The sequence below is a fragment of the Boleophthalmus pectinirostris genome, unplaced genomic scaffold, assembly GCF_026225935.1.
Source record: "Boleophthalmus pectinirostris isolate CB_2022bp ecotype Guang Dong unplaced genomic scaffold, ASM2622593v1 HiC_scaffold_8, whole genome shotgun sequence".
NCBI lineage: Eukaryota > Metazoa > Chordata > Actinopteri > Gobiiformes > Gobiidae > Boleophthalmus > Boleophthalmus pectinirostris.
Genome location: NW_026571515.1, coordinates 31,343,683 through 31,355,580, shown reverse-complemented (window position 1 = coordinate 31,355,580; position 11,898 = coordinate 31,343,683). Strand labels below are relative to the sequence as shown.

At 42.1% G+C, this 11,898-nt stretch overlaps 2 protein-coding genes across 2 annotated transcripts in view; one reads left to right on the top strand and one right to left on the bottom strand.

The window, feature by feature from the left end:
* camta1a (calmodulin binding transcription activator 1a) overlaps positions 1-8,513 on the top strand; it is a 31,044-nt gene extending 22,531 nt beyond the window's left edge. The window contains exons 10-16 of the mRNA XM_055166274.1: positions 67-530; positions 1,078-1,256; positions 1,364-1,607; positions 2,146-2,217; positions 2,525-2,721; positions 2,798-2,872; positions 4,464-8,513. Of these exons, the coding sequence (XP_055022249.1) occupies positions 67-530; positions 1,078-1,256; positions 1,364-1,607; positions 2,146-2,217; positions 2,525-2,721; positions 2,798-2,872; positions 4,464-4,527 (1,295 nt within the window). The 3' untranslated portion in view covers positions 4,528-8,513. The remainder of the gene's footprint in view (positions 1-66; positions 531-1,077; positions 1,257-1,363; positions 1,608-2,145; positions 2,218-2,524; positions 2,722-2,797; positions 2,873-4,463) is intronic.
* Positions 8,514-8,835: 322 nt separating this feature from the next.
* uts2a (urotensin 2, alpha) lies at positions 8,836-10,673 on the bottom strand. Its single transcript, XM_020929514.1, has 4 exons — positions 10,574-10,673; positions 9,400-9,516; positions 9,002-9,052; positions 8,836-8,954 (listed from the first exon to the last, which is right to left on the bottom strand). The coding sequence occupies exons 1-4, from the start codon at positions 10,671-10,673 to the stop codon at positions 8,836-8,838; spliced, it is 387 nt and encodes a 128-aa protein (XP_020785173.1).
* Positions 10,674-11,898: the final 1,225 nt, after the last annotated feature.

Genomic DNA, 11,898 nt, shown 5'->3' with positions numbered 1-11,898 from the left:
CATTACATTAACACTTCATGATTATTGATCTGCTATAATAAGGCAACTCTGTGTTTTCTTCTGCAGACTTGAGAAGGCCACGGTCAGAGCCATCCAGCTACTACAGCAGTACAGAGGCCCAGAAAGACCTGCCTCAGGCTAAAAAACACAAACCAAACCCTGAACTGTTCCAAGGCCGACCAGACAAGGCCATGTCTGTCCCTCTGAGTCTGGAGCAACAGCAGCTCCACAAGCTCTCATCCAGCCCCAAGAGCCTCCCCTCAGACGGGCTGAGCTCAGACAAGAGTCTGTCAGCAGGAAGCGGTCGATGGAGCTCGAGAGAGGCCTTCTCTAGTGGAGTGGGCAGGAAGGGCCAGGGGCCAGGGCCAGGCAGCAGTGTGGGCAAGGAGAAACTGGCGAGCCGCCTGCGCCAGCGCGAGCAGCTTGGCATGTTGGTCATGGCTGACAAAGAGATGGCTGATGCAGAACTTCTGTCATACAGAGAGGACCTGGAAAACCAGGACTGTCTCACACAAATGGACGACCTGCAGGTTAATCATATAATCTTGATGTCCTGTGCTGTACTATATGTGTGTGTGTGTGTATATGTATATATATTTGTGTGTATATGTGTGTATATATATGTGTGTGTGTGTGTGTGTGTGTGTGTGTGTGTGTGTGTGTGTAAAGACATACACATACACATACACATATACATATACATACTTTATTTACACTTCATTATACATGAAAAGTATAACACAGGCAGTAACAGAGAGTAAAACATGAACACAAACGTATAGCTTCGGTGGCCTTCAGTGTACAGGCCCCTTCTGTGTGTTCTGCTCCTGGCACTGTCGATGACCATCACTGCATAATAAACTCACTCTATTGATCCACTTCAAAGTCCAAGGGATTTATCTATCTACTTTTCCAAGAGATGAAGTCCTGCTGGAAGAGCACAATGCTGTTGTCAATATTATTGCCCTCCCAATTGGCAAACATTGGAACAGCAAATCTTGGACATCTTAGAGGGCTTAATGGTTTTAATGGTTGGGTAGTTTGGGTACACAGTCCTGATTGTTTGTTGTCCCTCAGGTAAACATGATGACTCTGGCAGAGCAGATCATTGAAGCCACTCCAGAGAGAATAAAGAGGGAGACCTTCAGCTCCTCCGACTCTGCGCCCTTGGACTCATCAGGAGTCACCAACACCATGAACTGGCTTGCCAATTATCTGGGGGATGTGGAGCAGCTCCCAAGCATCATACACCTAAGGTATCACATTAAGGACACTGTCTATCACTCTGAAAAACACTTGAATATAAGGATATAGATGTTGTTTGTGTTCATTTGTTAATATTATTCATGATTACCTCTTGTAGAAACCTGTACAACGAGCCCCTGACCCCCACATCTAACCCCAGCCACAGTCCCGGAAGCTCTCCTGTGCGGGAGGGCCCCCTGGAGAAGTCCACACTGCCATCGCCGGCCGACTGGAGCGAGTTCATCAGTGCCTCCAACAGTAAAGTGGAGCGTGAGCTGGCCCAGCTGACTCTGTCTGACCCCGAGCAGAGAGAGCTCTACGAGGCCGCGCGGCTCGTCCAAACTGCCTTCCGCAAGTACAAGGTACAGGCTGCAGTGGGCCGCCTGCACACTGCACAGGCTGTGCTCCTCTCTGGTCTTAGCTCTTCATGTCCTTCTTCTGTGGATCTGTCTCATGTGTGGTGGTACCTAGACTTTCTATGTCTTCTTCGTCCTTTGGCCTCTAGTGGTCTGACAGTACTCCAGTTTAAAGTGTCCCTGTGGTTTCAGCATGGGAAAGATGGCTTGAGCAGAGCATGGCCTGGCTTAGACAAACTACTGCATTGTTCCCTGCCCCGTGCTACATAGACACTATAAGCTTTTCTTCCTCTGCTGTCTCTCTCTCAGGTTTATTACTGCTTGTTTTACCCAGTCCTGAGCTCTCTCCCTTTTGGTTTACATGTAACTTTCACTTGTGACCAACTGTTCCCTGTTGTTTACAGTCCTGGTTTGTCTATTACTGAGGGTCCTGTGGCGCGGAGCTGCTCAGCTCCTCCCTCTTCTGTTCAGAGAAGACTTCAGGGACAGAGCCCTTTCCTTTTATGGCACTGACCTCTGACCTCTGCACTTATTCTGCCCACAGGGGCGGCCCCTGCGAGAACAACAGGAAGTAGCTGCTGCCGTAATTCAGCGTTGTTACAAGAAGTACAAACAGGTAGCTTACCCACAATGCATTTGTATCAGCTAAAACAGCATTACAGGTGTCTTAAAATTCAAAAATAATCTAATGTATGTTTAGGTAGCATGGGTGGTTTACCCAAGCCATGGCATAATAGTAATATCCTAAAATATCTAGTTAAACATACTGCTTACTGTTTGTCTATTCCTTTACAAGCTTACATGGATAGCCTTGAAGGTAAACCTCAGTCTTATTTAGAGTAATGGCCAGATTTAGGATGCCAGCAGTATTGTGTTCTATCCCATAAGTGCAGAGAAATGACTCACTTTTCTTTCTGTGGCAGTATGCACTTTATAAGAAGATGACGCAGGCCGCCATCCTTATCCAGAGTAAATTCCGCAGCTACAATGAACAAAAGAAGTTCCAGCAGAGCAGGAGGGCTGCAGTGCTCATTCAGCAATACTACCGCAGCTACAAGGAGTGTGGTCGACTCAAGCCCCACCACCGCGGAGCTGCTGCCCTGGTGCAGCACAAGCTCAGGTACAGTACAGTCTGCAGTGTCACATATACTGTGTGACCCTTGCACTGAGAGCCTAATGTGTCTGTCTGATTATAGAGGCAGTCTACTTACTAAGAGGCAGGATCAGGCTGCCAGGAAGATCATGAGGTTTCTGCGCCGCTGCCGTCACAGGTAGAGCTCATATATTGAACTGAAAACAGACACTGAAATAACTCTGCTAATGTAGATGTAGAGTATATGTGCAAGCACCAGGCTGTTGGTTAAGTCTACTTTTGTACTTTTGGTACTTTTGGGTGGTAAGACCACAGCATCCTCTCCTTCAGTGTACTGGCCCCACCTGCACCTGCCCCTCCCCCACAGTGGCTACTGTGTGCTAATAGCTGTCTGGTATTGTTTTGCTGTTTATGCCAAGCCCCTTGATGGACCATAGACTGTTCAAGCGGGTGAGTGCAGTCTCAGCACCTCGTGCCTCTCTCCCTCCTCCCTGTTTCCTCTCTTCTCACACTCTTTAATAATACTGTTATCTCCTCTCTCATTTCCTCGGCTCTGTCTCTCCCTCCCTGCCCCTCCATTACTGTTGCTTGATGCCTGCTTGCATGAAGGCTGCAAACTGGAGCCACAGGTGGACTGAAAAGCTCAGTCTTAGATCAGAAGTGTCAAACTAACCAAATGCTGATGAATGACAATGTCTCTTCTACACTTAACAGCACCTCTGCTCCTCTGTCTCTCTTCTCGGGAATATTGTCCATCATTTCTTTTCTTTGTGGTGTGGTTGTGTGGATAGCCAGTGTCAGAGAACAGGAGGCTTCTCTTCTGCTGCATGTGGAGTGGTGCTCTACCTTTAGGCATGCTACAGGCCTGCTGAGTATCTGTCTCTCTGAGTTTAGACTGGTTTAGCTTTGCCTCAGACCACAACATGAACTGTGTCAATTTAACAAATGTAGTTTATCCCCATAAACATGTGTGTGTTATCTGAATGTAAATTCACATGATGTGTTTACACTACACAACAATAGCTAACAGTGCATTCAGATCAGGCAGCTCTTAATGTAAACACTATGTATGGCAGGCTTGTCATGGTGCTGAGATGTAGGTTAGAGCATATAGGTCACAGTAGAAACACAAACAATAGGAGCCTCTGCCCACTGGGACCACACCGCCTCTGCTCTTTAATGGATTCATTTCTCCAGGGACATCAGTGCGGCATGACAGAAGCAGCACACACATGCACAAGCACACACGTGCAAGCACACACATGTGCACGCACACATGCGCACGCACACAAACACATGGACACACACACATGCACGTGCACCTGCCTTTTCTCATCGTGTCTAACTGGCAGAGCATTCACCAGCACAGGGCCAAATCCATCCACAGAGCACTTCATGTGCTCAAATCTGCTCAAACTGATTACAGGGCCACACAGTGCACTTGTGTGAGCGCATGTTACCTGTGTATCAGGGACAGAGTTCAGTCATCCACAGATCCATCTGAAGTTATAGTCCCCATATTCATTCTTAATCTTGAATAAATACATCTGATCGCTATCATTCACGTAGCATAACAGAGTAGCAGTAGGCAGAAAATAAAGTAGACTTTTAACAATGTGCTTGTTTTATTTCTTCTATCTTAAACTTTGTACATTTCCCTCCACAGCCAAGTGCTTCCTGATAACTACTTCTTTCTTTGTTTTGTTTTACTCGTGCCAAAGTTCAATAAGTGTTGTGTTGACTGGGGCTTGTTTCTGTCTGTGTTGCAGGGTGAAAGAATTGAAAAGGGCCAGGGAACATGAGACACCTCCGAAGAGCCCCCTCGCAATGTGACATCCTTCTCCTGACTTTATTTTTGTTCGTACCCAAGACATTTTACAAAGGGAAAATTGGGTGTTGGGGCAGCGATTCATAAACTTATTAAGGGTTTCAAATAATATCACGTGTACAACAGCATTTTTTCACATCCGGACGGAGAACGGCGACTCTACGGGACTCTAAACTCCAAGGGTTAATGTGTGGGGTGCTGGACATTTGCTTTGCTGCATTTTTTGCACTTTTTGTCATGGATTTTATTTATTTTTATTTAAATTTTTTTACTTTTTTTTTTGGGAAATGACATTGGAAGCAAACATGGTGTGAAGATTAGACTGAGAAGAGAAGATCTCAGAGGATAGGGACAAAGACACTCTGGGCTCCAATTCATCATTTTTTTGGATTATTTTCAAAAACCAAAATGTATTGATCAACCGCACCTTCGTATCCACCGCTGTAGATAATCTTAGTTGAGCTTCTCATCCTTCCCCAGCCGCCTGCCCACGCTCGGGTAGAGCTACGATTGAATGTAGTCGGGGTTCACCACACAAAAAATGGGGAGATGAAATATTTAGTTTGGTCATTTTTTTGTCCCAAAATATCAGTGTCCCTCGATTACTTGAATTAGTTCCACACTGTCCACTGTACCTGTTACATCGTTGTATTAGTGAGCTGTATCTCCAGACTATATGTGGTTAAATACTTCCCAGAAAAATGCATGACTTCTTGGGGAGAAATTGTCTGCTTGTGTGCTTATGGTCTAGTCTTTCAGCCTATCCTCTGACTTCATTTTGGATTTCCAGTTTAGTGGTCACTCATTGGATATTGCTCTTCTCAAACCCAGATAAAAACTTGCCTATTTTTTGTGTTGTAAGGTCATGCGAATTTTAAGTGTTGTTTTTACATGAACTTGGGGGTCCGCTTGAGACCCTTAAGGGGGAGATCACATACATTGCCTTGACGTCTTAGAGATTCTTTGAGGGGTCCCTAAGCTTGTCCCAAACTAGGGGTTTGACAAATCCATATTTTTGACAATTGAGCGATTTCTGTATATAAAGAAGGCTGAAAGTAAGTAGAAAAAAAACATTTACCCAAAGGGGATTGTATTTTAGAAATATATTATTTTATTCATTAAAAAAGGGGTCAAAAACTGGTACGTGACAAAAACAAAATATTTGTATAGTTTTGTTTGAATGCCTCAGAAGTATGGTTGTATTGTTTGTATATAGTGTAAATATCTGGGATCTAAATGAGCTATGTGCATGAGAAGTACACAACAGAGTTAAAGGGAAAAAACAACAAAAGCAGTAGTGGCTATGCTCTGTAAAATGAAAAGTATTTCACTATTAGAGTATTTTATTTTATTTGGATTGTTCTTGAGGAGAACAGTTTTGCTAAAGCATGATATTATTGCAATATGAAAAAATGAAAAATACAGTATTTAGAGTTAGGAAAAGTCTGCAGATTATCTTAAAACAACTTCTGTTTACATTTTTTATTTATATTTATTTTATTTTGGGCTACCAAGAATCTTTTGCCAATGGTGCCAAGTGAATGCTAACTAGCTTAAGAGTTAAGTTATTTTTGCAGAACAGATAATCATCAGTGAAGTCCACACTAGCACTCCAAGCCGTAGGATCACAAGAACAAAAGGAACACAGACTGCGTAGAAAATCCCATTTAGCCATCAAATGTCATCACATGATCATAGAAACGTAAGCATTTATTTTGAAAACCTCTGAGCTTTTAATGTTGCGGTCATTTCAAATGGAATGTCATTTGTTACTGTGGTTTGATCTTAAAGATTGTAAAGGCAGCCTTGCCCATGGTGACACCACCAGCCCTCTCATTGTCTCATCAAAGACACTTTGTGTCAGTATCACTATAGTTATTCTGCCATAAACCTAGTATTCAAATGTGTGTTATGAAAATATCCCTGTTCAAGGCTGCCAAACCTGAATATGCTATGTATTCAATGTACAGACCTACATTAAGACCATGTGTAGCATAATGTACATGGGGATGATCACAGAGCAGCTCCAATGTTATTGAATGCCCTGGTGCCATGTTAAGTGAAGGCTGTTTATGAACTGTAACTCACTAGAGCTGCTGATTTGGTGCCTGTCGGCTGCTGCATTATTCATGTAATATCTGTAGCAGAGCTACCAGGAAGTGTATTCTGTATCCAACTGACACCATTGGATTATTCAGACAAGTGCCACTGCAAACCTGCGTTTGTTCATTGATATTGTACCATGTGATTTGGTCCACAAAGGTTCTCCCTGCGTGTTATGTAGAAAGTGCCTCTTCATATGTGCATCACCTGAGTTTGTAACTAAAGCTAATCCTCACATCCACTCAAACCCAGCACCGCTGCAACTGTCCACAGGCTTCCCTTTGTTTGCTTTACGTCTGTTCCTCTGTTTCCAATGCCTTTTCAAGTCACACTACAAATGCCACTACTGGGGTTTGTTGGGGCATTCTTCCTCAGTGCTGTGGTCAGAATGCATAGCCAATGCAATGTGGTGGCAAAGGAGAAGGATCTATTATGCTTGCATGGGTAAAATAGTTAACTTGGTGACTTTGGTGCACCTAAAGCATGCTTATTTTCCTAGAATCGGTAGTCGGATAGACTTGTAAAAGACGCTGCTTTGACGTGTGTCACAGAACTCTGAAAGACAGAGAGCGTGTGACTGCAGAATACAGTGAGCACCACTCAGAGACAGGATTCACTTTAAACAAACTTTGAACTTTTCTTTTTAACTTTTCCTTTATCATTTAGATGTAGACCATTCCAGGCTTGGGCTAGAGCGAGAGTAGAGACCAGTGAGAGAGACACAGTAAATTAGACACAACCGCATATGCACAAGGACAGGTACGCACACTCACACACTACACAAACACACATGCACACACAATTACACAGACACACACATACACACACAGACACGAAGCACACTCTCTCTGTATTTTACTCAGGCGTCCAAAATGGGGAGGAGGAAAAAGAGCAGAACAAGCTCTGTTCAAACATCAATTCTACTCAAACTTCTGGGCTAAATTGTAATATTTTACATCCAAATGAAAGAACCGGGGCGTAATCTGATTTCCTCTTTGCGCCGGAGAGCATTACACACACCAGTGGAGCCTAACGTGCCATTATATATTGCTCATTAATATAAATGATTTGACATTCTTTCACAGTTGCCCATTCAATCAGGGTACAAGTCTCTGGCGGTTATTTGGGCCTTTAATTTATCTTTGACAAAGTACAGAGGGAGCCCCGATCCAGAGCGCACTTATCTGAAAGTTCACCTGCAAATCTTATTTTTACTGCCACTACTGAATGAGATGACAGGTTAGCTTAGGGGCACGTCCTATTCTCTTGTGATACGGCCACTCCTCCTCTTCCTTTGACCCTCTCAAAGCTCCCCACAGGTAGCCACAGCCGGACTAACAGTCGTTCAACATGTACCACTCGCACACCAAGCAATAAAGAACTATTTGTGGAGACCTCTAGACCTAGTGACAAATGATTGGATATATGTAGTCGACTTTCTCTTATGCAAATGCCAGTATTGCAAGACAAGCATTCAGTAGTTTTATGGACAGCAATCTTATGGCACCCTTTACCGAAACTGCACGTTTTCATCAATTCCGAAAACCGTAAAAGAAAAGCAGGCCCTGCTTTGATAGGAAGTCTTGGGTCCTCGACACTTTGCATGTGAACTAGCGTTAGATCTGTTTTCCGCTCCTATAGTTGTCTATCTCTGTCTTTCTCTGTTATGTGACCTCATTTATTTTACAAGCCCCGCCCCCTCTCCTTAAAATACTTTCATCTTCTCTGGGTTCTCCTAACGTGTTATACTTTTGTCCCTTTTTCTTCCTGTTCTCTTCTTTGTAAGTTTTATTTTTGTAATTGTGCATGTACAAGCGTCACTGACTCGATGGAAATGTTTAAAATAAAAAAGAGATTTCAGCTGCTGAAGCCATGCAAAACATTTTGAATTGCCCTTAAAATATGGAAGATGTTTTCTGAATGCTTTATATTCTTTCTGCTGTAAAATAATAAAAAAATGAAATAATTGAGAAAACTTGACAAAATGATTCCTATGTGATTTTGTTCCCTTTTCAAATGAAATGAAACAGAACCTGAATGTACTTTAACATGTTTTATTAAGTATTGTACATCATATTCACAAGATTAAGTTCAAAATAGTCAGTTCCAGTCACCTTCATAACACAAAAGTATGGGCTGTGCATGCGTGTCCACACATACATGTTCAAAAGTAATCCTGTGTAAGTGCAGAGAAAGTGCAGACTCCAGTGTTAGACACAGTATTTCCAAAAACAGTCAGCTGTCCCTGCTCTCTTCCTGAAGTGTTTTCGGATGCCCAGCACATGGCTCAGTGGACTGAACACAGCAGCCTGTGGCACAAGGGGAGGCACTCAGACAAATGTCAAACACAAACATGGACAAAACAAAGGAAAAAACTCCTCACCTCTCTGCTCAATGCTCTTGGAAACAGTCCTGTTGTTCTCAGATCTGACAGAGGTCACAAAAATACACAATTATTCAACAAGTTACTTAAAGATCCATGGAGATGACATTGGCATCTTTATTTATGGAGAATAGGTGATGCCACTTGGCCAACTTACAGATAATTAAGAATGCATTTTCTCAAGATATGTATCAAAGTCTAATGCCATACTGTTGAACATTCCTGGCAAAGCAATAATCTTTCTCTGAGATCAGCAGGTGACAAGCTTTATACCCGAAGATCTCCTAAATCAAATTCATCTGGATCTATCCACTGCATCAAACAAGTCTATAACCAAAGTACAAGAATGACATAAGTTATGCACTTGGCACCCTAAGTGAAAGTGTCTGACCGTCTCTGCTGATGTCCACAGGGAGCAGAGTGGACAGTCTGAGAGCTGCTGCTGCGTCCGGAGGCTCAGACAGAGACAGCTCGTCCAGAGTTCCCAGAGCGTGCTCCTCCACAGACACTGAGGGGACAGGCGCTGTGTCAGTGTATGTGGGCAATACTGAGTGAAGTCCTTTTATTTTAGTCCTGCTTTAGTCTGGTAAGGGCTTTAGTCATATTCATGGCTTTCAGCCTTATATTTATAGGTGATATTTTCAGGACTTTTGACCATTCGAAATGTATAATTTTAGTTGTAGACTGTAAATTGATTTAGCAACTCTGCAAATGTTTCACCAATTTGAAGCCCATTTCTGTTGACATCAGTGGTTTAGCGCTGTTTTAGTTACTTTTTAGTTGTGCCGGTGCAATGCATTGTTACTCCATTCGTTTCCTGACTTGGTTTTGTCCTAGTTTGATTTATTTATTTTATTATTATTTTTTTTTTTTTTTATAAAAGTGCACTCTGTAACAATTCTGGTGTGAGTCAGTTACCTGCTTCAAATAGCATTAATCAAACATTTCACCAAAAATACCTTGAAAAGCATGACTTGTTACAGTGAGTGGGCTTGCCTCTCCACAGATCTTACCTGTAACTGGGCTTGGTCACATCACCTGCTTTTTCCAGGAATAGTGCCATTTAATGCCGTACTGTGGAACATCCAAGGCAAAGCAATACGATCCACGGAGACAAGCAGGTGACCCTCCATCAGAAAAATTACATAATGCACTTTTACGTCCTTCTTTGGCCCTGTATTTGTCCTGTAAGGTCTGTTTAGTTCTGGTTGAGAACTAGTGTAAACTTGCTATTTTATCAAAGTTTTGTCGCTTGGTTTTATCACAAATGTGTTGTTTGGTTTTATCGCCAAAATTTTATATTAATTTTAACTTAAATGTATGTATGAATACTTAATCCATAATTAATAAACAGTTTATAACGAGTCTTATTATGATTAATTCTTAGAAACTACATAATACCCTAACTCCTAACCTTAACTCCATAATTAAGTGGTTACAAAGCCTGTGTCATTCTTGATGAACTATTTGTTCCTTGTGGATTAAGTAAAAAGTTGTTTTAGTTAAAGTGTTACTGACTTACTGACTTCCACATATTCCTTATATGTTACAAGTTTTCTTCTTACCTGGTCCTTGGTAAGGCATTTCTGCAGAGTCTGTGATGGGATGAGCCAATAGTGAAGCAGCGCTCACGAGGAGAAAGGCCCAGGACACGAGATGGTTCATGCCTCGTTTGAAGAGTGAAGGTTTGGCTACTGTCCTCTGGCTTAACAAACACTGCTATTGTCTCTGTCCATTCAAAGCGCTTTATATATTCTTCAATCTTTCTCCCCCTCCCACTTACACTACTGTACACGACCACCGCAACTAGCTCTATCCTGTAGCCGCAGTGACCTAACACTACCATAAATCTACATGCAGTCACAGGTGAATTATGGCCCACTATAAAAACACAAGTTGCGGCCTATGCGTCAAGGGCACTGTGATGTTTTACCATCCTTTTGATTTGATTGACTGTTTTCACTCAGTTGCTAAATTGAATTGAACCAAGTGTGTTGACATTATACATATAAGGGGAGCAGGTGGCCATCCAGTCAAATTATGTTTTTATATCAACATTCATTCATCTCATTTAAATCCGTTCGACTCAAGCGCTCATAAACCTGCATCATTGCCAGTACATTTGCTTAGAGAAATGTTAAAGAGGTCGAAGCGTGCCAGTTTGACATTAATTTTGTTTTGTAATTAATTTTGCCCTGCTCAAAAAGCACGCTGATTGATGCATAATTTTTTTAGAGGGAGAAGTTATAGTCTCCTCATGTCAAATAAATACCACTTTATTAGGTCAAGCTGTAACAGGCCTAGGTAGCCCTTTTCTATTTGTATATTTATTAGAAATTTGGCGTCAATCTTGTGCTCCTTGTATGATAATGAGGCTGCTTGAAGTTACACTGACATTTAATTTTATGGTTGGGAGGCCAGACACTCGCTTGTGTTCTGTGTTGCAGTATATCATGAAAACCTATTAAGATTTATATAGTCTATTAGGCCAGGCCCTGTCATTCGCAACTTATTCCAGCCACTCAAATAAATGTGCTTTATGACACCTGACCCGAGGCCTGTCACCACAGATTCGAGGTCCACTTTATTGGAAATTAACTGTTTTGGACCACATTTTCAATTACTGCCAAAACAAGTTAAGATGAACTACGCATAATCACTGTGCATAATCTGGATTGTAGAAATTAAAGTGCCCATATTAACATATTTTCTGATCAATGTTGTAATGTTGTTTCTGCATCGAAAACATACCAAGAGCTTTATTTTGTTTTATTTACATGTTTATCACACAAATCCTGCTTATTTAGGCTGAGTTCTTCTCTCAAACAGAAAACACTCTGTTCCACCTTGTGATGTCATGTGGTAATACAGGAAGTGCTCTATTGTGTTT

Bases quoted from the DNA above. Each gene is read 5' to 3' on its own strand.
- uts2a (XM_020929514.1), bottom strand. From the start codon at position 10,673: ATGAACCATCTCGTGTCCTGGGCCTTTCTCCTCGTGAGCGCTGCTTCA. The intron at 9,517-10,573 runs GTAAGAAGAAAA...CTGTCCCCTCAG, and splicing joins AATGCCTTACCAAGGACCAG to TGTCTGTGGAGGAGCACGCT. The intron at 9,053-9,399 runs GTCAGACACTTT...GACCTCTGTCAG, and splicing joins TGTGGACATCAGCAGAGACG to ATCTGAGAACAACAGGACTG.